The 24255-nt window shown below is 39.8% G+C and overlaps 1 protein-coding gene across 1 annotated transcript in view; it reads left to right on the top strand.

Annotated features, from left to right (window-relative positions):
• myo10 (myosin X) overlaps positions 1–23052 on the top strand; it is a 235114-nt gene extending 212062 nt beyond the window's left edge. Inside the window, 20 exon segments of the mRNA XM_055151493.1 lie at positions 573–692; positions 695–781; positions 3155–3416; positions 5598–6004; positions 6721–6841; positions 8283–8526; positions 9316–9411; positions 9722–9815; positions 9919–9974; positions 10068–10210; positions 10703–10894; positions 11330–11487; positions 11568–11691; positions 12713–13013; positions 13978–14185; positions 14808–14950; positions 15514–15634; positions 16199–16675; positions 18054–18245; positions 20044–23052. Coding sequence (XP_055007468.1) covers positions 573–692; positions 695–781; positions 3155–3416; positions 5598–6004; positions 6721–6841; positions 8283–8526; positions 9316–9411; positions 9722–9815; positions 9919–9974; positions 10068–10210; positions 10703–10894; positions 11330–11487; positions 11568–11691; positions 12713–13013; positions 13978–14185; positions 14808–14950; positions 15514–15634; positions 16199–16675; positions 18054–18245; positions 20044–20154 — 3657 coding nt within the window. The 3' untranslated portion in view covers positions 20155–23052.
• Positions 23053–24255: the final 1203 nt, after the last annotated feature.

The raw sequence follows: 24255 nt of genomic DNA on the forward strand, positions 1-24255 counted from the left end.
TAAGCCTCCCAGCTGCATTGTTGGCTCGTGAACATTGAACATTTTACACAAATCATCCCACTTTATATCATATTTTAGCTGCCACCTGAAAGAAAGTTGTTTTAGAAGCACTAAAGTGGGCGGGAGTATACATTTTTTCTAGAATTGCTGTTTAGGAATGTAACAATAATCAAAATATTGTGGTATCGTATCGTCAAAAGTTTCAAAATAATATCGTGGGCTGTCACATTATATCAAATCACAAGTTGCTTTGCTTAAATTCATGGTTTTATTGAAGCAACAGCTTATGAACACAGGTAACTACATATCCCATGATTCATTTCAGTGCAGACAACATGAAGAAATATGTTTTTTACTTAAATTCTTGGGATTTTGACAGTAATAATTCACACCAAAATCTTGTCATGGTATTTTACAAGCAAAAAAGTCTCCTATCTACAATTATATCAGCCTTTTCAAAATATCTTAATAAATATCGTACCGTGAGATGTATATCGTGATAATATCGTACTGAGAGATTTGGATATCGTTACACCCCTATTGCTGTTACGTTATAAATATTTTTTCTTTAGGCTGAAGAAGCTGCTCGACTTGAGGAACTCCGCCTCCTGTCACTCGCTGCGTCCCAGTCTGAGCCCCAAACTCCGGAGACGGATACCCCCACAGAGCTGCCCCCCGCCCCCTCACAGACCCCCTCCCTGCCCCCCCGCCTGCCCCCGCACCTGCCCCAGCGCAGGAGGAGCCCGGGCTGGAGGAGCGCGTGAGCAGCGAGGCCTCTCAGGTGATTATTATCTCTTTATAATTCAAATATTATTCAGGATTTGCACATTGAACAAAACACAACAGAATGTATTTACTGAATATATTAACTCTGAGCTTCTCTGTCAAACCTCACGTTGTTTTCAAGAACTGCAACACACACACAAGTATACCTGATTTGCCAAAAAGTACACGGAATAGTAGACAATGCTATAAAACAATAGGCATACAGTTGAGTAGCAAAAAAGTTGATGTAGTGTTCTGATAAATCTTTTTGCATTGCATTTGGGTCTCCACTCTTTACATCCATTCAGTTTTAAAGCTGCACTGTGTACCTTAAATTTCCAGACTATTGAGGATTTGCGTGTGACGTGATTTAATGTTTTGGCGGTCATACTGGAGGTCAAGATTGGGGTTTATCCGGATGGTGTTATTCAGTTAAAATATAATCATGGCGACTTTAAACAGCGCAAACGACTTAAAACTGTCTGAAATCTCCAGCTTGTTAGATCAGCGTCATTAGAAAGGTGTAAAGCTAAAGTCGTCCTTCTGAGTTGTGGAATAGATCCTGATCTAATTCTGATAGAGCACTTTGTTAGTTTAAACAACACTCGCTCTGTGCCCAAACCTCCAGTATCTGTTTTTTCATGTTAGATCTTCTTACATAGGAAATAAGCAAACATTTTCCTTTGTGTTTCACTGGCGATGGAGTGTACGTGAATAATGATGGCACACAATCTGGTGAAAGTGGGTTATCATTCTTCATATCTACAAGAAAAAAATACTTTTGGTATATATCGTTTCATTTAGTGTAAATCCCTTTTTTGTTTGTTTGGAGATGGTCCCTCACCAGAAATAAAATGATGACTGCACAGACGATTGTACGCCGTGGGCTCCATCCCTCTCTTTTTATATCCACTGTTCACCTCTGTCTGTGATCTTTATCAGTCGGGATCCAATAGAAAGACACTTTGGCCTCCTTCTTTAGCAGATTGACTCCGGCCAGAACATCCAACAGCAACACAGGTCAAAACCATTGTTATTCAATTCAAATGTTATCACACACAAATACTACACGTCGGTCCAGATGGATTATATGACCTCTAATATGGCGACATCAACACCAGGTCACGTGGTTTTGTGATGCAGACGCAAAACCTTAATAAGCCGCTACTTTTTTCTCACACTTTGAACCCTGCGGTTAATAAAACGATGCGGCGAATATATGAACGGATTCTTTGTTTGGCACATTGTCCATTCATATTTACGCTCTATGGTTTGGCAACACAGTGGATACACAAAGCCTGAGTGCAGAAAACACCACTGTCTGTGCGGTTACACATGGATCTAGGGTTCACATGAAGTTGCGACACTAGCTCGCGATATTGTCGGTGCACTCAAATAGTTTATCGCCGTGTGATAAAATAAGTTATGATGTTAAATGAACATTAGTGAGGGGGATACGTCTTACCCGTGTGTGTAAATGACGAGAAGAAACGGCTCAAACTTCAGTAGCCAAACATCCACTCACACCTGACTGATGGATCCCGCCCCCGAGAGAGTCTGAAATCTGCTGAAATCCTCCAAGACACTGACATGACACAGACAGGACAGAGACTCTTTCTGCAGGAGACATGCACAGCAGAGCACAGGAAGAGACAGGGTGATGCGCCGAGGAAGATTCTAGTTTGATTGTGTTTTGAACAGTTATTTTGCTCTTCATACACAAACCCTCCTCATGGAAAACACAGCTTTTAAGTTAAAGACGATTGATGTGATTGTTGAAGAAGGAAACAGAACTGCTGCACGTGAGCTCGACATCAGTGAGTCGATGGTGAGATTTTGGCGATGATAAAGACAAAAAAACTTTTAGAGGCGATAAAAGCAGACGACTTGAACTTAAGAACGTTCTTGAAGACATGGACACCTGCGGCTTATAGACAAGTGCGGCCTATATATGTACAATTTTAAAATTTTGTTAAAATTTTGTTGATGCGGCTTATATTCAAGTGCGCTCAATAGTCTGGAAAATATGGTCAACTTTTGTGGTGGAGGGTCCTTGTCTCCATGGAGAGGTCAGTGCTTTGCCTCAAATGTTCCACACTTTAACATCATTATCTCCATGGAGACACCAGGTAAAGTTACACTCACAACAAGTAATAGTTGAGAAGTAAATATGTGTAAGTGAATAAACACAACATAGATAAGTTTAATGCAATACTGAGGAATATTCCAGGTAAAGCAATAATCTCCACGGAGACGAGCAGATGAACCTTGAACCAGAAAAGTGACATACTGCGCCTTTAATTCGTTTTTATCAGCAAAAATAAGACACTGACAAAAACTATGCTGATAACATGTGAGTTGACAAAGCTAACCCTCCTTTTTCATGCAGGTGGAGGAGATCTTGCGCCTGGAGCGTGAGATTCAGAGTCTCCAGAGGCAGAAGGAGCGGCAGGAGCTGTCCCTGACCGAGGCGTCCCTGCTCCGGCTCCAGAGGCTCAGGGACCTGGAGCTGCAGAGGCTGGAGGACGAGGCCTGTAAAGCCGCTCAGCACTTCCTCGATTCGCTCAACTTCCACGAGATCGATGAGTGTGTGAGGAACATCGAGAGCTCCCTGCAGACAGAGGAGAAGGACGGAGACCAGCACAGGAGAGGTGAGACGGGGCCAAATACACCAAATACTTTATTACCGTTATGGTTCTAACTGGAGAAATTATCAAAAAGCTTGTAATTAAATGTGTCCGAGTAGCATTTAATAATAAATCTTGTCACAATGTTTTAAAATAGAGAACAAGTTATCAAGTTAATATTCCATAGCCAAGGAAAAAATGGGACTAAATCTACAAATTGAACATTCAGCAATCAGCTAAATTTGGACTAAACCAAATTAAAGACTATAGAGTGAATCGAACTGTTACTAATCCAGATCCAATCTAGAATTTGACTGGTCAAACACTAAACCTATGACTAAAAAGAACTCGAATAGTTCACATATTTACCATAGTTTAAGAAACTCAAATCCTTAAAGGTGCATTGTGTAACTTTTCTGGTGAAGGGCCCGACAAACACTTTTGAAATGTTATTGCTTTGTCTGGAATGTTTCACAGTATGGCATTAAAACTTTCTATCTTGATGGAGATCAAACCAGACCAAATTATGGGTCAGATCTGTGGAGAGGCGACCCCGCTCACAGTCATAATGTCTGTTCTTCTAGGTATTTTTGAGCTATAAAACCACCTGAGTAGTGCCGTTTAATGTCATACTGTGGAACATTCCAGGCAGAGCAATGACATCTCCATAGAAACAAGCAGGTGACTGACCCTCCACCAGAAATTTTACACAGTGCACCTTTAAACTTGTAAAATTTTAATAGCTATTTCTGTTATATTAGGGTTTTATTATCCTATTTAATTTAAGAGCCCATTTATCCCTAGCCTGATTCATCAGCCGGTTTCACTTCGTGGAAACCGTCTGACCTCGCAGTGTTAGGTTTCGTTTGCTTGACGGTAGGAGGGTACTTTTTTTATTTAACCTACTCTTTGTTCCAGCTTTAAATCCACAATCTCGGGAATCATTGCCAACACAGAATTTCTGGCTCTTTGCTGGTTGACTGGTGCCCTGACTCGGACTTTCGGGGTTCTTGCAAACTGTCTAGTGTATTCCAATTCCTGACCTAGTTGCTGGAAAGAAATGAAATCGAGCAGAGGCACTAGGTGGCGCCAGCCTGGCTAATTTATCCCCACTATAAATAATAATTGGCCTGAATTATGTTATTTTTACTAAGGGTGTCAAATTATCGCATTAATTGCAATTAATTAATTACAGTCATATTTAGCGTGTTATGTTTTTCGCGTTAATCTCATTTTTAAACTCTAACTTTACTGTTTCTGTATGCGAGTTTCCTTATTATAAAATCTGTTTTTATGTGTTGTTGGGACAACAACACATCACTCCCGCAAAGAATTGTAATTTTCATTCCCATTCTCGCCACATCTGCGATAAATCTGCACATGTATGATCTCTGAAAACATTGCGAAACAGACACAGAACAGACTCACCTTCACCTTCAACATCCCTCATATTCCACTGAGTCGTGTTCTTTAGTCCCACAGAAGCTGAACCACATCAGTGCACAAGAGGTTTTTTTTTTCTTTTTCTTTTCTCCTTAGTTTATGCAAATGAGCCATGCGGTTTTAAGTTTTCGTTTCTGTAAGACGTGTGCAAAGCTGCATTAAACACATTATAATGTCAAACGGGCTGATGTGGCTCTAGAGTGGTGATGTTTATATGTTGTAAAGTTGAGTTTATTTATGCAGATAAGTAATAGTAATAATAATGATGATGCAGTAGAATGTAAGTGACTGCATCTACAAAAGTTTGTTAAACAATAAATGACTTTATAAAGTCACTTTTTTTTGTTCTATATCAGTCTGCCACAGTAATGTAATAATGAATTTAAATGAAAATACCTCAAATTGAGGACTTTTCTCAGCAATTTTTAGGTGAGATTAAAAAGAGATTAATTAGAGTAATTAATTACAGATCATATTTAATTAATGTCTCAATTTTTTTAATCGCTCAATAGCACTAATTTGTACATTGCTGGATAATGTGTTTTTCCATTTTTTGTTTGTATGATATATACAAATATAATATATACAAATAATATAAATATTTTATTGTTGAATTCTTTAATCATAGTGTCTGTCCAGTTCAAATGATTCTAGTGATGGTGTAGTGAAGAGTGTTTTCTGCTTGAGGGAAGAACTGCAGCTATGTGTGAATGAAACAAAACACAACTCTCCTCTAACACTCGTCCTGTGTTACGTTACCAGATGAAGAGGAGGTAGACGAGGGCTTCGGAGCCGACGATGACGCGTTCAAAGACTCTCCAAACCCCAGTGAACATGGACACTCGGACGGCCAGCGCACCAGCGGCATCCGCACCAGCGACGACTCTTCGGAGGAGGACCCTTACGCCAACGACGGCGTGCTCCCGATCACCAGCGCACCCCTGCCCTCCTCCGAAGCCCCCTCCGACGAGATGGTGGAGCTGATCCCCCCGGACGAGGACTCGGACTATGACCAGGACGACTACGACGAGGGAGCCATCGTGTCCAGTGGGAGTGTGGCGCTGTCCAATTCCCGCAGTGGGCAGTGGTCACCTGACTACAGAGGCTCAGTGGGGACATACAACAGCTCTGGGGCGTATCGGTTTGGATCAGAGGGAGCGCAGTCTTCAGTAAGTCAAGTGGAAGAGTCTGTCAGACACTGAGCTGGTGGTACAGTGGTTAGAACTTCTACCATATGACAAAAAAGTTACAGGTTTAATACTCAAAACGTACTTGACTTTGTTACTTAGGTAAAAGTACAGATACCAGAGCAAAAAAAATACTCAAGTAAAAGTAAAAGTATCAAATGTACTTGTAAACATATCTACTTAAATAAAAGTACCAGTTTAATAACTTTAATACTTAAAGAGTAAAAAGTATTTAGCAGATTTTGAGATCTGACACCTGCTCTCAAATGTAGTAAAATAAAAGTGAAAATATCCACTTTAAAATGTACTTAAACAAAGTACAGATACATAAAATGTATACTTCTATACAGTACTTAACTACTTTTACTTCATTACATTCCACCACTGCAAAAATGATCGTCTCCTTGTGTCTTTGTGAATTTATTTCCTCTAGCTGCTCTAATAGTTCGTCTTTTGGGGACTTTAATGATAGTGGGACTTTACTGCACAGATTTTTATAGATGTGTGTGCACCTATAGTGAAATGTTCCTCTCCTATTTCATAGATTAATGTTGTTGTTGTTTTTTAAAACAGTAAATAAACTGTAAATGCATTTTGTTTTGGTAGCTGCACTGTTAAAATCAGCCTTTCTTATTTTCTGAGAAACCCCCCTCATTTTGTGTCATGGTTAAAGCACATGTTTTTGTTTTGTTCTTCAGTTCGAGGACAGTGAGGATGATGAGAACAGATTGGACACAGATGATGAGCTCTCATACAGAAGAGACTCTGTGTACAGCTGTGTCACTCTGCCGTACTTCCACAGCTTCCTCTTCATCAAAGGTACGGCCTGATGACGTGTAATAGTGTCATACTAAACATATTTTTATTTATCTTAATCTTAACTGGTATTTTGTATGTACCTTTATTCATATATTATATATTCTCTGTTTATGTTTTGGTAAAAAAAAAATAATTGTATTGCGTCATCAAATATTTTTTGATTTTTTTCTGCTGTTCATTTAGTACACAAAACATCATTCCATTACTTTATAGAGTCCATCTATACTGTTGTCTGCATATTCAGCCTTTACTTGCAAGTATATTTTTCTCCAGGTATCCACACTTCAAACTCCTGCCCTGCAGTCAAGTAACAGAGTCCTGCACGGGTCCATTTTTGGAGACCTGCACTGTACAGCACCGCACCCGCCTGTTAACCCATGATTATATCAAAGTTAAACCCGCACCCACCCGGACCCGTTAACATTCTGCCCGTTACCCACCCGTGTCCGTAATAAATCACACATAGTCATTAAAAGCATTCTAACTAAAGCATCCATCAGAACACAAACTGAAAAATTACGACTTCAAGAATTACAATCATGAAATGAAATTAAATTAAACGGTTACACTTTCTTCAGTACGAACTCGAACTCACAGACGTAACTCGACTGTCACTTCACAGCCATTATTTACTGAGCAGAAGAAACACTGATCAAGATGTCGGACTTTTGCTCTGCACACGCCATGGGCTGAACCAGAACTAACCCAGGACTAAGCTAAGACTGATTCCAGGACTAAAACAGGACTAAACCAGGACTCACTGTCGGGACAGTCTCAGAGATGTGCCCATTGAGACCGTTGAGTGACCGCAGGAGAAAGGACCGGCTCCGAGCGCCGCGTCCCACAGAGGTAGCTGTCGTGCAGCCGTCGCCCGATCGCGCTTTGCGGACACCCTGCTCCACGGGCTCAGGGTTCTCTCTCTCTTAAGTCCAAGATTAGTCCTGGTGTAGTCCTGGTTTAATCTTGACCCACCTGTTTGTAATCACCACCTGCCCGCATACCCGCACATAAAATTCCATAATGTTAAAACCCGCCCGTTTCAGCAACTATTTGCCCGTACCCATTGGGTACTTGAAGGTACCTGACCAGGTGCAGGACTCAGCTTTGTAATGAGAAACATGAGGCTGTAATCAGGGCCGTCTTGTGTGTTTTTGTCTGTTTTTGACAAGAAAGCTGCAAATTTACCTAGTTTGCACTAAAATTACCTAAAGGACTAAGAGCATTAGTGTTTCATTCTACTTTAACTATGATAAATGTAATTGCATCCACTTACTTCCACTCTTTACTTCCATTCAATTTTCATCAGTTTTTTTTTTTCAGCAAAAACAAGACACTGACAGCAGCTCAACACTGTGCTCATTCCATTGTGTCCACCTTTTTCACTCACCAGATCTACTAGTAAGTAATGAAGCTCCCTTACATGTGTATTATTGTTGCGCAGGTGGTCTGATGAACACATGGAAACGTCGCTGGTGTGTTCTGAAGGATGAGACGTTCCTGTGGTTCCGGTCCAAACAGGAGGCTCTCAAACAGGGCTGGCTCCATAAGAAAGGAGGGGGCTCTTCCACTCTGTCCAGACGGAACTGGAAACGCCGCTGGTTCGTCCTGAGACACAGTAAACTCATGTACTTCGAGAACGACGGGGAGGACAAGATGAAGGGCGTGCTGGACGTTAGGGAGGCCAAGTAAGGAACCTTAAAGAGCTCGTGTTGCACTTCTGTGAGCTTTTAGCCATGTCATAATGTTGTTACCTCATCATAAACAGACCAGGAGTTGTGTTTCGTTTCATTCACACATCCTTTTTGGAGGAATCCTTTATTATTAGTCTGTCTACATATCCTTGTGATGTCATAAAGTGATCATTTTAAAGTTAACATTTTACTTTACCTTTATTTCAGTACAGATTGGAAATTCCAGTGCTGAAATTATCCAAATGATGTTAAAGAAGATGCATGAAGTAAAAAAAAATAAAAAATACACAGTAGAGCACTTCTTGTATTACCACATGACATCACAAGGTGGAACAGAGAGTTTTTAATTTGAGAGAAGAACTCGTTATAACATATATTGGAAACTGAATAACAGAATGTATTATTGCTGTATTATTTCATTTTCTTATGCAAAAAAAAAGAAATTTGGTATCTTACTCTCACCGTATTTTTTTTCTGAGTGGAAAATTATTTGCATCTCAAACCAGAACCAAACACAAAAGTTCAGTCAGATTCACTTATTTTAGTAACACATGTAAAGCGAAGGAGCTACATCTGTCAAATAAACACAAAATGACATATACTTATACATATACTTACCTCAGAATAAGAGTTTAGTGCTTTTCTCATTGAGTGTGAAAAAATCTGTGATGTTTTTCAGTGGCATGTGCTATTTTTTTACCCCCTTTTTTCTCGTAAGCAGCCGTATTTGTTTGGTACGGACCATGCATGCATTTATTTCTTTATTCTTTCTTTGTTTTTCAGGGAGATTATTGACAACACTGGGAAGGAGAATGGGATCAACATTGTGACAGTGGAGAGGACGTACCAACTGATCGCAGAGTCCGCTGAAGACGCCAGGTAAATCGAAAAACTGTTCTTTGTTACAGTGTTGTCACGATACTAAAATTTCAAACACAATTTCAACACTGAGAATAAGAAATAGACTCGATACTCTATACTGATTTCGATAGGGCAATGATAATAAAAACACTCTATACAGCTGAATGTGTAATCCCTCAGTATATGCTCAATTTAGTGTATAATTTTGATATTAGTGTTAGTCTTAGTAGTATTAGTATCTGATTTTTTACTTTTCATAACCCTACTGTGTTATGTTAAATGTACCACTGTGTATGAAGAAATTGTAACTTTCCTTTTGTGTTCACAGCCAATGGTTCAGCGTTCTGACCCAGGTGCACGGCTCCACAGAGCAGGAGATCAGAGAGATGCACGACGAACAGGCCAACCCCCAGAACGCTGTGGTCAGTTTTTTTTTAGATGTTTTAGATGAAGCAATATGCAGAATTCAACATATTCACAAGAACTCACCCTTTCACTCACCCTTTCCTTTTCTTCTCCACTCAGGGCACACTGGACGTTGGGATGATCGACTCTGTGTGTGCCTCTGATAATCCAGAGAGGTGAGATGGGGAAATTAATTTTTTTTTCTGTTCATGAAATAAAAATTGTTGAAATGTCTAAATATGTCTTCTACTTCTTCTCTTGTATTTCAGGCCCAACTCCTTCGTCATCATCACAGCTAACCGTGTGCTTCACTGTAACGCGGACACTCCCGAGGAGATGCACCACTGGATCACACTGCTGCAGAGGTCAAAGGGCGACACACGTGTGCAGGGCCAGGAGTTCGTCATCAGAGGTAACACAGAAAGGATACATAATCTATGTGAATTCAAATAACAATGTTTTGTTTGTTTTGAGAAATTTAACCAGTTCAGGTTTATTTATTTGACTAAAGGTTTTATGAGAGACAGACTACAATAATTCTGATGAGCAATATTTTAGTAAACTGATATCAGACAAAGTATATTGTTCAACAGCGTTTTTATTCCATTGTTGGAAACTTTCCCCATGTTTGAAGATTTTGGTTGTATAAGAAGCAATAGATTGAAAGAATTTAGAATTTGACAAAACAAAATGAAACTTCTTTATGCTCTACAAATACCTAAAAGTAAATGAATATACATTTCTTAGTTAACGCTCCAAATTTACTTCAATAAAGATATTCCTTGCAGTTGAACAAAATGGTACAACTCTACTTATCTATTGTCTGTTTGAGTCCTTTCCCACATTTGACCCATATTTGATTCAGCAAACTATAAAACTAACTTAAAATGTAATATTCTCTCAGGTTGGCTGCACAAAGAGATGAAGAACAGCACCAAGGCCTCGCTAAAACTGAAGAAGCGCTGGTTCCTGCTTACCCATAATTCCCTGGACTACTACAAGAGTTCGGAGAGGAATGCCATGAAACTGGGAACGCTGGTCCTCAACAGCCTGTGCTCTGTGGTCCAACCTGATGAGAAGGTCTTCAAGGAGACCGGTGTGTAGTGTTCATTCATTCATTATTCATTCACTCAACACTCAGTGGTGATAAGCCACTACTGTAGCCACAGCTGCCCTGAGACAGACGGAAGTGAGGCTGCCAATCTGCAGCCCTGGCCCTTCCAACCACTCACACACACACACACTCACACACACACCACTTCATATGCTTTTCATACTTGCCTAACGATACAACAACTGGCGCCCTCCTGTGGAATCTCAAATTCCCAGTGGTCTCACATCCAAGTACTAACCAGGCCCGGCCTTGTTTAGTTTCAGAGATCTGACGATCTCAGTCTTTGACCAGCCAGTACTATATACATATTTCAAACCTCATTTTGATACAAAATACAACATATCCCATCCCTGGGTGTCAGAGTGTATAGCAGACAAAAGCACAATATGTCTTCTTTAACATTTAATTGTCTCCTAGGTTACTGGAACGTGATCGTGTACGGCCGTAAGCACTCGTACCGTCTCTACACAAAGCTGTTAAATGAAGCCACGCGCTGGGCCAACTCTATTCAAAATGTGATAGACTCCAAAGCTCCCATCGACACGCCCACACAGCAGCTCATCCAGGACATCAAGGTACAGCAACACAACCACAGTCTCTGAAAACACATCGAACACTATTCATATAATGTTATGATCTTTCTGTTTTACTGTAGGAGAACTGTCTAAACTCTGAGCTGGTGGAGCAAATCTACAAGAGGAACCCCATCCTGCGCTACAGCCACCACCCCCTGCACACGCCCCTGCTCCCACTGCCCTACGGAGACATACACATCACAGGTACACAACCTCTGCACACACCCCTGCTCCCACTGCCCCGTGCACATACACATCACAGGTACACAGCAGAGAGGAGTCAAGTCATCCTCTTAGTGTGCCATAGTTTGCAAAACGTATTGATAAACCACACTCTGGTAAAATTATTCACATAGTTAAATCAGATATTAATCTGATTTGAGTAGTTTTTACTTGTTTACAATTTTTCACATATTATGCTAAATCAGCTTTAAAGACCCATATTACACTGTTTACTGACCTTTGTTCTAATGTTGTTTCCTCATCACAAACAGACCTGGAGTTGTCTGTTGTTTCATTCACACATGTTTAACACACAATTGCTGTAGGTTTAAACTGAGTTCTTCTCTCAAACAGAAAACTTTGTTCCACCTTGTGATGTCATATGGTAAAACAGGAACTGCTCCACTGTGTTTTTAGTCTCCATACACCAGGGCTCTCCAACCTGTAGCTCAGGAGCTACCAGTAGCTCTCCAAAGGATTTTTGAATTAAAAGTATTGTACTGAATAACTCTAATATGATTAATTACCAGTGTAAATGTGTTATTTTGAACTTTATGCACTAATAAATGGATTTATAGGCATCTAACTATACAACATGTAAGACTTGCCCTCTTATATTGATTAAATTTCTTGTGACTGCTCAAATGAGTAGCTCTCCGGCATTTTTGTTTTGTAAAAGGTAACTCACCAGATCCAAAAGGTTGGAGACCCCTGCTATACACCTTCACTAGAATCATTTGGATCATTTCAGCCCTAGAATTGTTTATATTTACTGAACTAAAGGTAAAAGGAGCTGTTCACTTGGAAACTACAGCTTCATGACATCACAAGGTGGACCAGGGCATTTTGAACATGTGTGAAAACAAAACACAACTTCAGGGATGTTTTTGAGGAGATAACATCATTGTAACTTGATTATAATGATACAACATTATTTTTACATGAACACTAAACATCAGCATCACCTGGTCCATGTTCTAACCCTCTCTTGTTCTCCTCACAGGCTCTCGTAGTGGCTCCTACTCCACCCTGCAGGACGAGGCTCTGAAGGTGTTCTCCTCCCTGCAGCAGCTAGAGGGCGCCGTGTCCGACCCGGTGCCGCTGATCCAGGCCGTGCTCCGGACAGGGCAGGAGCTGAGGAGCCTGAGGGACGAGCTCTACTGTCAGATCATCAAACAGACGCTCCGCCCGCCTCAGCCCGCAAGCCCCGCCCACCTGAGCACATGGAAGCTCCTGGCCTGCATGTCCTGCACCTTCGTCCCGTCCAGGAGCATCCTGCGCTACCTCAAGTTCCATCTCAAGAGGTACACACAAGTAGTGCTAGGTGTAGTAGTTATTAGTTTACTTACATGACCAGTTTAATGAGCAGTAAATGGATGCAAACAGTGATGTATGTATCATTCTTTTTTAACACAATACTGCTTAAAGGATGTATTTATTATGTCAAGTTGGCTTTTGTTTTAGCCTTTTTACCAATGTTGCCTCATCAAATACAGTGCATACCTGTATTTGATGAGGGAGTCATACGTTGATGAGGGAGTTGTATGTTGTTTAAGTCATGCTTTTTCATTAACTGATCCCTGTTTAAGGACAGAAATACTTACAAATATGCATAATATACAAATGTAATCTTTTTTTTTATATTATCAAATTTTATGTAAATGGGGGAAAAGTGAAGCATGACTTTTGACTAGCTAACTTATAGTTCATTAAATTCAGTTCAATATTGAAATTCAAACCATGGCAAAAATATGTATGTATAATATATATTTTAAACTAAATAACCTCTAATCTCTCATTAATGGCTGCATAAAATAAGCAAACTAATGTAGTACAACTGCTTTTGGTATGTTATCTGTTGTTAAATCACAACTAATGATACTTTCTGATTTTGGATAATATTTAAAATACTAAAGATTTGTAAATCATACAGTCCTAATATCTGTTAAAGCAAAAGGTTGAATTGTTGTAAAAAATATAAAACTAATAAGGCTTGAAACACATTCATTACAACTACAAACTATCTAAAATCCATTATTAAATGCGGGACATACCAATGTGTTTTGTGTGTTCTTCTATCAGAGAGCACAGTCAGTTTTCTCCACAAACTCATCCCCGTGTCTGTGTCTCTGTGTGTTTGTGTGTGTCTGTGTCTGTGTGTCTATCTGTCTGTGGTCTGTGTCTGTGTCTGTGTCTGTGTCTGTCTGTGTCTGTGTCTGTGTCTGTGTCTGTGTCTGTCTGTGTGTGTCTGTGTGTGTGTGTCTTCAGGACCAGAGAGCTGTTCCCAGGCTCGGAGATGGAGAAGTACAGCGCTTTTGCTCTGGAGGCTCTGAGGAGGACGAGGAGCAGAGAGAACGTTCCGTCTCAGGAGGAGATCTGCTCCATCGTGGCCAGACAGGAGATGACCACCACAGTGCACTGTCACGGAGGAGGCTCCTGCAAGATCACCATCAACTCCCACACTACAGCAGGAGAGGTGAGGGCAGGAGAACTTTCCTCTCCTCTCTGGAGCCTCTTTCTGATGCATCAATATATAAAAAAAACACTCTATTAGAATATAAACCCAAGTATAGGTAAATAGGTAAATACTAAATTTTGTGAAGTACTTCTATAGTAAATGATACAAATTACTATTTGGTGTACTATAAAAATTCTTCATTTGGAGTCTAATTCTCCATTTTGAATGTAAAACTTTTGAGCTGATAAATCAGCAGGCAATACACATATGTTCTTTACTTGGATATTAGAGCGCTGGGCCACAGTGCAGCAGCAGTGTCTCCTGGAGACTGTTGTTGTGTTCTTAGGCAGTTTGGCAGCCCCAGTCCTCTCAGTCTGTCCCAGGACAGCTGTGGCTACAATAGTAGCTTTCCACCACTGAGTGTGGAGTAATAATGCACTGTAATGATTCATACTGAACAGAACCGAGTTTGAAGACTCTAAATGACTAAAAACATAGTGTGTGTTTGTGGTGATAATATGGACACAGGTTTCAAATGTTGTCATCACATAAGCAAGTGCCACCAGTATTTACAATTGCTGGTTGTAAAATGTAAAAACATAAATGATACTTTATTAACTTGTACCTTGTGTGTTTTGAGGTGGTGGAGAAGCTTCTTCGTGGTCTGGCCATGGAGGAGAGCAGGAACATGTTTGCTCTGTTTGAACACTGCAGCTCCAGCGGGACAGAGAAGGCCATCGAGAGCCGTGCGGTGGTCGCAGACGTCATCGCCAAGTTTGAAAAGTAACGTTCACCAGATCTGACAAGCTGACATTTATGAACTGTTTTATTACCTCCGCCAAGGAGGTTATGTTTTTGCCGGCGTTTGTCTGTTTGTTTGTTTGTTTGTTGTCTGTTTGTTTGTCTGTTTGTCTGTCTGTTTGTTTGTTTGTTTGTTTGTTTGTCTGTTAGCAACATAACTCAAAAAGTTATGGACCGATTTTGATGAAATTTTCAGGATTTGTTGGAAATGTGAAAAGGAAGAACTGATTTCATTTTGGGGGTGATCCGGAAGAAATCCTGGATTCTGGATCACTTTGAAATTTTAGTTAACATTGTGGTAAATGGGGCCAAAAATTTTGTTTCTCAATATCTCAGTTAATTATTGACCAAACCCCATGAAATTTGACTCAGGGATGGACAATGGGATCCTCTTTCATATTCCAAAGGCTGATCCGGATCTGATCCAGAAGACTGATTTTATCGCAATTTATATAAAAAATGGGGGTAGTCCTTGGCGGAGGTCTGCGCTCTCTGACTGCTTTTCTAGTTTTATGTGATCACTGATGATGTTTCGTTCTTTGTAGATTATCGGCAGGTGCAGACCAGAGCGGAGCTGGGTGGAAGTTCTACTTTAAACTCTACTGTTTCCTGGACACTGACAATGTTCCCAAAGACAGCGTGGAGTTTGCCTTCATGTTCGAACAGGTCAGTAATGATTACAGACTATAATATCTGCTTTAGATGGGGAACCAAGCATTTTTCTGAGGTGGTTCTTCTTGGTAGTGTACGGTTTTAGACATGGTTTAGTCTGGGTCTTAGTTTAGACTTGGTTTAGAGCCAGTTTTAGTTTGGACTTGGTTTGGACTTGGTTTAGTTTTCATTTATGCAGAGTTTATTAGTTGAGGAAATCTTAATATTTTCAGAAGTGATACAGAAATAATTGCTGTTGAGATGACCTTAATAAGGCTAAATTATTATAGAAATTTGAAAATAATTTAACTAATTATTGTGCATTAATTACGCAAATCATGAATTTGTAAATTCAGGGTTCATATTTCAAGAATCAAGAAATGTATTTGCCATTTGTAGCAAAAGAAAAATCCTTTACTCCAGTTGACAAAATGTAATTTTTCAGATCATATCTGGACATTTGTACTCACACAAAATTCCAAAACTTTCCATACAGGAAATTCTTGTGCAGGTCTCTTGTGTGAAAGAAAGATATTCAGTCCATCTTGTTCATCAGATCTCCTGTCTTGTACATTTCAGGCCCATGAGGCAGTGATCCGAGGCCAGTACCCGGCCCCTGAGGAGACCCTTCAGTTCCTGGCTGCTTTACGCCTCCAGTACCTCCAGGGTGACTCCTCCTCCCAGACCTCCACCCCTGAGCTCTGCCAGGTCTTCCCCATGTCCCGGCTCCGTGCCCGGGTACACAACTCCGCCAAGTCCTTCGCCCCCGGGACCTCCGGAACACTGGAGCGCTCCGGGGCGTCTGAGAGAAAGAGGTCCAGCTTTTTGGACGGGACCCTGAGGAGGAGTTTCAGGAGCGGCTCCGTGAGTAAGCAGCGGGTGGAGGAGGAGAGCAGTCTCGAGGCGTGGATGAGAGACGAAGAGGCCACGCTCAGAGCTAGCGTCATTGATAAATGGAAGAAACTGCAGGGGATGAACCAGGAGCAGGCCATGATGAAGTATATGTCACTGGTGAAGGAGTGGCCCGGCTATGGATCCACGCTCTTCAATGTGGAGGTGAGGAAAAACTACCAACAATCTGATTAAGAGATTTTACTCTGTGATTTAAAGGGTCCATATTACACTATTTTCTGATCTATGTTATAATGTTCCTCATCAAAAACAGACCTGGAGTTGTGTTTAGTTTCATTCTCACATGTTTAACACACAAACTCAGCAGATTTAGGCTGAGTTCTTCTCTCAAATAGTATCACAAAATGTATCACAACATAACATCAGAAGGTGGAGCAGAGCATTTTGAGCTTTGGAGATGTAGGCAGACTAATAAAGTGTTACTCAAACATGTGAATGAAACAAAACACAAATCCAGGTGTGTTTTTGATGAAGTAACAGGATTATAACATGTCTTAAAGTTCACAAGAGTTAATTTTGCGTAATCCCTTTAATTGTAGGATATCAAAAGTACTGAAATGGGCCAAAATGTTCAATTGTCTTGAAAACAAAATGGACATCACATTTAGACCTCTGCCAGCAAAACATCTCTCCCTAACCACTACAGTTACCGTATTTTCCGGGCTATTAGACGCGCTCTTAAGCCTCCATCCCCATCAAAAACAGACTGCGCGCCCCACAATCCAGAGCGCCCTATACACGAATCCACTCAGGTGTCCCAGCACGACTTCAGTAAACTACAAAGCCGCAGAACATGCAAACACACACGGAGCAAACAGCGAAGAACACTCACAGACACACTCATCACTCCAGGCTGACGAGGAACGGAACGGAGGAACGAACCGAAAAAGCGAGTGCAATGTGCCACTTCTAGACACGACTGAACAACTGAGTCACTGCGAACACGCCGACAATCCGTTGGTCCCAGACAGACTCCCTAAACGCCACAACTGAACAAAGCCCAGAGTCACTGTGAACGCCACAAACAAACAAAACCACTCACCCATCACACTGTTGTGTTTCCTTTAAAATCCAGCACGGGTTATTTGTGAAAAAAGTTTAAAAATAGACTGTTTAATGACAGTGCACCTTATAATCCAGAGTGCCTAATAGTGCGGAAAATATGGTATTATGTTTCATCAATAGTTGAAATGACATTAAAATTGCACCATTTCAAAATCCTAAATTGACAGAAATGGCTTGTCGAAGTTTTCAGCTTGTCCAAGAAAGGGTGGAAGTAAAAGGTCAACTGAATGTCTTAAGCAGGAGAAGTTTATTTACCATGGATAATAAAAGCAAGTGTGGTGAGACTCTGAAGGCCAGTAGACACCTGTCAGTCAGAAATATGCCACACTTTAGATCACGGTGTGCCAAGGGAAGATCATGGTGTAAATGTAGCTTTTGTGAGTCAGTGTTAAAGTGAGATGTACATGGAAGATAAATTACTTACATTCTTTTCCGTGTCTGAATTGTTGTGTTTTAGTCTCGTGACGGAGCGTTCCCCTGTGATCTGTGGCTGGGCGTGAGCAGAGAGGCCATCTCTGTGTACAAACGAGGAGAGCCCTGGCCCCTGCAGGTCTTTCCCTACGAGCAGATCCTGTCCTTTGGAGCTCCTCTGCCAAACTCATACAAGATCACAGTGGAGGGGAGAGAGCTGGTCTTCGAGACGCAAATGGTGAGTCTTTTTTCATTTATTATTACCAAACTAAAAACTAATTTAACCCTCTCCAGGCAGGCGTTGCAGATTTGTAACAGCTAAATGCCAATTACCTACTTACTCCAAATCCATATTTTATGAGCTTTTTTTACTCAGGAGCCTTTTTTCCCATCCATGCTGATAAACGTGGATGATGCAGACTGTGCAAGAATGACTACACACAAACGACCTGCCAGAAGTGCAAAGTACTTTTGTTGTTTACAAAGGATAGAAATTGTTTCTTGGAGAACCACATGAAAAAGTGATGTTGTTCTGCCGCTGTAAAGCTGTTACACTGTGCTTTATGTTTTCATTGTTATGAAAAGTGGTTTACACATAAAGTTAATGTTCATATCATTTTCAGTCTTCAGTGTTAATTTCCCACACCAGACCAATGCTGCAAATCTGCAACATCCCAGAACACACTGGATGTGAAGGTCTGTCTCAAAACAAAAAGTCAGGATTGTATATTAGTACCCCATATGATCATTTTCCCCAAATATCAGATTTTTTCCTGTTTTTTTACTAAAATTTTATTTGAGCCTGAGAGGGTTAACACTGTTCATGTGCATATAAATAGGGTTAAATGTGCTTAAACCTGCATATAGAGACACATACAAGTTTGTCTCATTCTCAGTTTATGGACAGACCTCATGCGAAAGCTCAGAACCTCCAGAATTCACTGACTCGTGGCTGTAGGTGCTGGGGTTTAGGTAGTGACCATCAGATCAGAGAGAGTCATTTTAGGTTTAAACCTAAGACTGGATTTCAGCATTGAAACTGGCAACCCAAATGAGACTCATTCTGCGATCTGATTGGTCGTGATGGCGAGATGAAGCCACGTGAAGCACTGAAGCGTTCCATCCATTTGCTCGACTCTTGAGCCGATGCTTCAAGGTGCTTCATTTGCCCCACTGCGCCATCAAGTGGCCAACAATTGTATAACAGTCAGAGTGACTATTATCGTTCTGCCTGTTCTACATTTTTGTACATCTGGATACATTGTCCAGGATGCTTGGAACACACCCAACACTTCACCTGATTTTTTTTTTACAAGAAATATATTAGAGCAGGGGAAACACTGTGTTGTCAAAGTTATGTATTTAGTAATATTGTTTTTTTAATGACGTCATTATTTCTGTAAACCTTATTAGGAGATTTCAGCTCAAAATATTCCCAAACAGGGGAAAATATTCTTTTTCTTTTTGGCTCCATCGCAAACAAAAGAATCTCAAATAGAATGTACCAAACTCACAATAACCCAAAACCACAAAATGTGAGGGGGAATCCATTGCGTTTCTGTTGGCTCTTGTTGTTTGTTTCGAATCGTGCGCCAAATCCGCAAACCACGTCCTGAAGCAGTCACGTGGTACGGGCGGTTCACGAGGCTTTGAACGTCACCACTTACATCACTGATACAAGTCTCGATACGCGCTTCACCAAAGTCTTCCCTGATTACTCGGCACACGCTTTGAAGCCTCAACACGGAGGACACATCACTTCTGATTGGATAATTATCTTGAGAATCAAAACACCAAATTATAACATCGTGTCCAATGTTTTTGTAATTAAGAATAAATCCGCAGTGCAATTGTTAGAAGTTAAATCTATATTTGATTTGAACATGTCACATTCATATCTGAGGACACGTGGTATGTATATCAGTCACACACACAGTTCCTTTAATATCACCACGTTCTACTTGACTTTGATTGACAGGAATATGTATGCAACACTAAAACTGTCTGTACTTTACTTTTGTCTCCTCTGTGCTCAGGTGATGGACATAGCCAAACTGATGAAGGCCTACATCAGCATGATCGTCAAGAAACGCTACAGCAACTGTCAGTCTGTGAGCAGCCACGGGAGCCAGAACAGCGCCTGGTGAAGTCCGCGGCGCCCCCTACAGACTCTATATGAACCATCTCCACCCTCTGAGAGCATAGACTCCAGAATATGAACCATCTCCACCTTCTGATCTTTTAGACTGTAAATGAACCAGAGCAGAGCCAGGTGAACTCTGCTCCACCTTCTGATAAATCTTCTTATAGATTCTATTTGAACCAATGAAGACGTGAACAAATGAATGAATGAATGCTGGACCAGAACCACAAGCTCTTAAGAACCTACCACAAACCACCACTAAAGCTGGACTAGAAACGTACAGTATACTCAAAGTACTTTCAACGGGTGGACTTTGAAACTGACTGTACAAAAAAGCAGGACCGGTTTGTTGGTTAAGCACTTACTTCAGGTTAATTCACAAAGTGCTTGTGCGAAAAAAAATTGAAAACACAAAAAAATACAAACGCCACAGTTGAGAAGAGAACCAGCTTTCAAAATGTGACTTATGCCCTGTTCAAATTAACATTCAAGCGTCTTATTGTATCTTCAGTAACTAATACATAAGGGTCAGTCCGTATGAAATCAGCCTCCCTCCCTCTCAGATTTGGCAAAAAAAAATTCAAAAAATTTCTAAAATCACCAAATGAAAGAATCTCAAATTTTAGCTCAGTCCCTTGAGTCGTTCCTGTGTTATGGCCCGTTGAAATTTTGGTGCCATGCTCACTTTTTCTGAAGCCTTAATTTATAAACATGTTTGAGAGACCAGAACTTCATAAAAAATAGAGTTAGGAAGCTGAGAATTTATATTTTTGTAGATTCTTGGTCATAGATTCTGAATCTGTTGTCAAATATTTGGTATCTTTATTAAGGGGGGCGCTGTGGGCTCCCAAAATCTCACAATCACCCAATTTTTTACTCCAACCTCCAAGCAGATATTTACAAACTAACTGTTGAACCTGAATATTTGAGAGAATGACCATTTCTGACAACAACCTCACACTTTTCTGAGCTTTCATGTGAATGGTGTAGAGCTCCAAATATGGTCACTAACCAAATGTGATGTTTTTGGCCATAACTCAGGAACGACTGAAGGGATTGAACTCAAATTTGAGATTCTTTCATTTGGTGATTTTAGAAATGTTTAGAATTTTTTTTCAGCCAAATTTGAGATGGCTCATAAGGGAGATTCCTTGGAAACGGCTGATTTCATACGGACTGACCCATAACTATATCTAGGTTTTTATGTATAGCCCTAAATACACAAAAACACAACCAAAAAATATCAGTTCCGTCAGTGTTTTCTGATGACATGCTCACGGAAGAACCTATGTTAAAGCCAAATACAGCCTACTACAAGCTAAATAAATATTATATAGTCAATCAGTGTATTTCCTACATAATATAACTGCTATCTTTCTTTGAAATCTAGTCGACAATGTACATGAAATAAGGATATAATTTAATCAGATATGAACAGGGCCGAGTCACGACAACGATGAAACCAAAGAGACCTCCGTTTTGAAGTTTTTACATGTGGATTTTTAAAAGAAAAGCATTTTAATGTGTTTGGAGTCGATCAGACGTTTAAAATTTGATTGTAGGTGTGATTTTTGAATGTTAAAAAAAACAAACAAAAAAACAAGACAGTGAAATGGAGACTTCAAAATGTTATGAAAAAATCTCTGGGATGACCTGTCCGTTGTAAATAATACGAGTGTGATGTTTGTCCCGTATGTTTTGGTTTATTTCGTTTTATCGATAGTGTAGATACAAAGTGCCTCGTTCAAATCCGGGCGCGGACTTTTTAACTGATTCCAAAGGTGCTCGTTGTTTTAAACTGCTCTGTGTAAGTCGTCGACAATAGAAATATACAAAAATATATATGGATTTTAACTCTAGGATTGTCCAAAGTATCGAAAATCTGATACGAGTTCATACTAAACATCTAATATCGAAACTAGAATCGATCACAGATAAAAAGTGGAGCTTTTCTCAACAGTTTTAGTGTCATTTTGAGCTTTAGCAGAACGAATCTAGACCTCATACTAAGGTAAAAAAAAAAAAAGGAATTTTATTATTAAAAAAGGAGCAACACTATTTGTAACGATTCCATATTGTTGATTTTTGTTATTACCACTTGGAAAATCAGACAGGAGCAACGTCTTTACTATTTCATTTTGTTATTTTAGTCACATTCATTGGTTTGTATAAATGGACGTGTACAACTGATTTTATAAAAACTAGAGTCGTATTCTTATTTTTTGTGGCCTCAAGAATATTCTCATAATAATTCTCAAATTAATGGTTCTGAGGCAAATTACTTTTTCCGTTATGGGCTCCATTTTGAAACTATTTAAGAAATGTAATCACCAGTTTTGACTAGTTTGGGAACATTTTTTTTTTCAGAATCACAACTGACTTTATAAAAACTAGATTAGCATTCTTTTTTTTTTTTTTTTTTGTGGCCTAAAGAATATTTTCATAATAATTCTCAAATTAATAGTTGGCCCCATTTTGAGAACTTTAGACTATTTAAGAAATGTAATCACCAGTTTTGAATAGTTTTGTCACATTTTTTCAGAAACACCTAGTTTTGTCTTTTAAAAAATCCAAATATTGGTATACAAAGAAATATTAACTTAATAAAACAGAAATATAAAATAAAGCTTAACTAGTCTCCTGTCTGGTTTTCCATATCATAACTATCCTGCATCTACTATAGTGTATAAATTGGTTCATTTTTAAAGGTGCACTATGTAACTTTTTGGTTGGGAGTTTGTCACCTGGTTGTTTTGTATGGATGTGTCATTGCTCTGACTGGAATGTTCCACAGTATGACTTTAAACAGCACTACTTTACTGTACATTTATTTAGTGTGGTTTAGTGTGGTTTAGACCTGCTTTAGACCTGGTTTAGTCCTGGTTTAGACCTGGTTTTAGTCCTGGTTTAGAACTAGTTTAGACCCTGTTTAGTCTTGGTTTAGACCTGGTTTAGACCTGGTTTAGACCTGGTTTAGTCCTGGTTTAGACCTGGTTTTAGTCCTGGTTTAGACCTGGTTTAGAACTAGTTTAGACCTGGTTTAGAACTAGTTTAGACCTGGTTTAGTCCTGGTTTAGTCCTGGTTTAGACCTGGTTTTAGTCCTGGTTTAGAACTAGTTTAGACCTGGTTTAGACCTGGTTTAGACCTGGTTTAGAACTAGTTTAGACCTGGTTTAGAACTAGTTTAGACCTGGTTTAGACCTGGTTTAGAACTAGTTTAGACCTGGTTTAGTCCTGGTTTAGCCCAAAATGTGAAAACAGGAAAATACTGCCCTGTAATCCATATATTTCAACAAAGTAACTGTAATCTAATTACCACTCCCTGAAACAGTAAGTGTAACTGAATACAGTTACTCATAATTTGTACTCTGATTACATAACACCGGTACATGTAATCTGTTACTCCCCAACACTGTTTGTAACCTGCTTGCTTCTTTTGTGATATTATGTTTAATCTATACTGTGGAACATTCTAAACAAAGCAGTAACATTTCCACGGAGACAATGAGGTGGAAATGTTCACTCCACTGGAAATGTTACACAGTGCAGCTTTACCACGTGTTTCAATACAGATTCGCGACACAACATTCCAACATTCCTGGTTATCTCCACGGGAACTCCGCTGGCGGCAGGTCCATCCAAAGACATCCGAGCTTTCCCACAGTGCCTTCTTGTAAATATGTAAACTTCTTTTGACGTGTGCTCTCGTTTTTTGGTATTATGTGCAATGTTCTATTTTATTATTATTATTATTCTATATATTCCGTATAATCTTTGTGGCTGTACATTTGATATTGTAAGTCTCTGTAAACCTGTTTATGGAAATGTACCACAAGCTTCAGCAGATCCTGTATTTTTCTCAATGACACGGTGAGATTTGACGTTTTCTATTTGTATTTACTGTGCTGTGTATGGAAATAATGATTCTAACAATAAAAAGAATACAAAATTTATCTGATGTCATTATTTAAAGTGCATGATTCCATAGACATAGAAGAATAAAACCTTAGATACTGCACGTTTTATGCCTACTGTATTTTGTATATTCTAGCTATTAGCCAAAGGAGCATCTCCATGGAAATGAGCAGAAATAAGAGTCAGGTTT

The sequence above is a fragment of the Boleophthalmus pectinirostris genome, unplaced genomic scaffold, assembly GCF_026225935.1.
Source record: "Boleophthalmus pectinirostris isolate CB_2022bp ecotype Guang Dong unplaced genomic scaffold, ASM2622593v1 HiC_scaffold_16, whole genome shotgun sequence".
NCBI classification, from domain to species: Eukaryota; Metazoa; Chordata; class Actinopteri; order Gobiiformes; family Gobiidae; genus Boleophthalmus; species Boleophthalmus pectinirostris.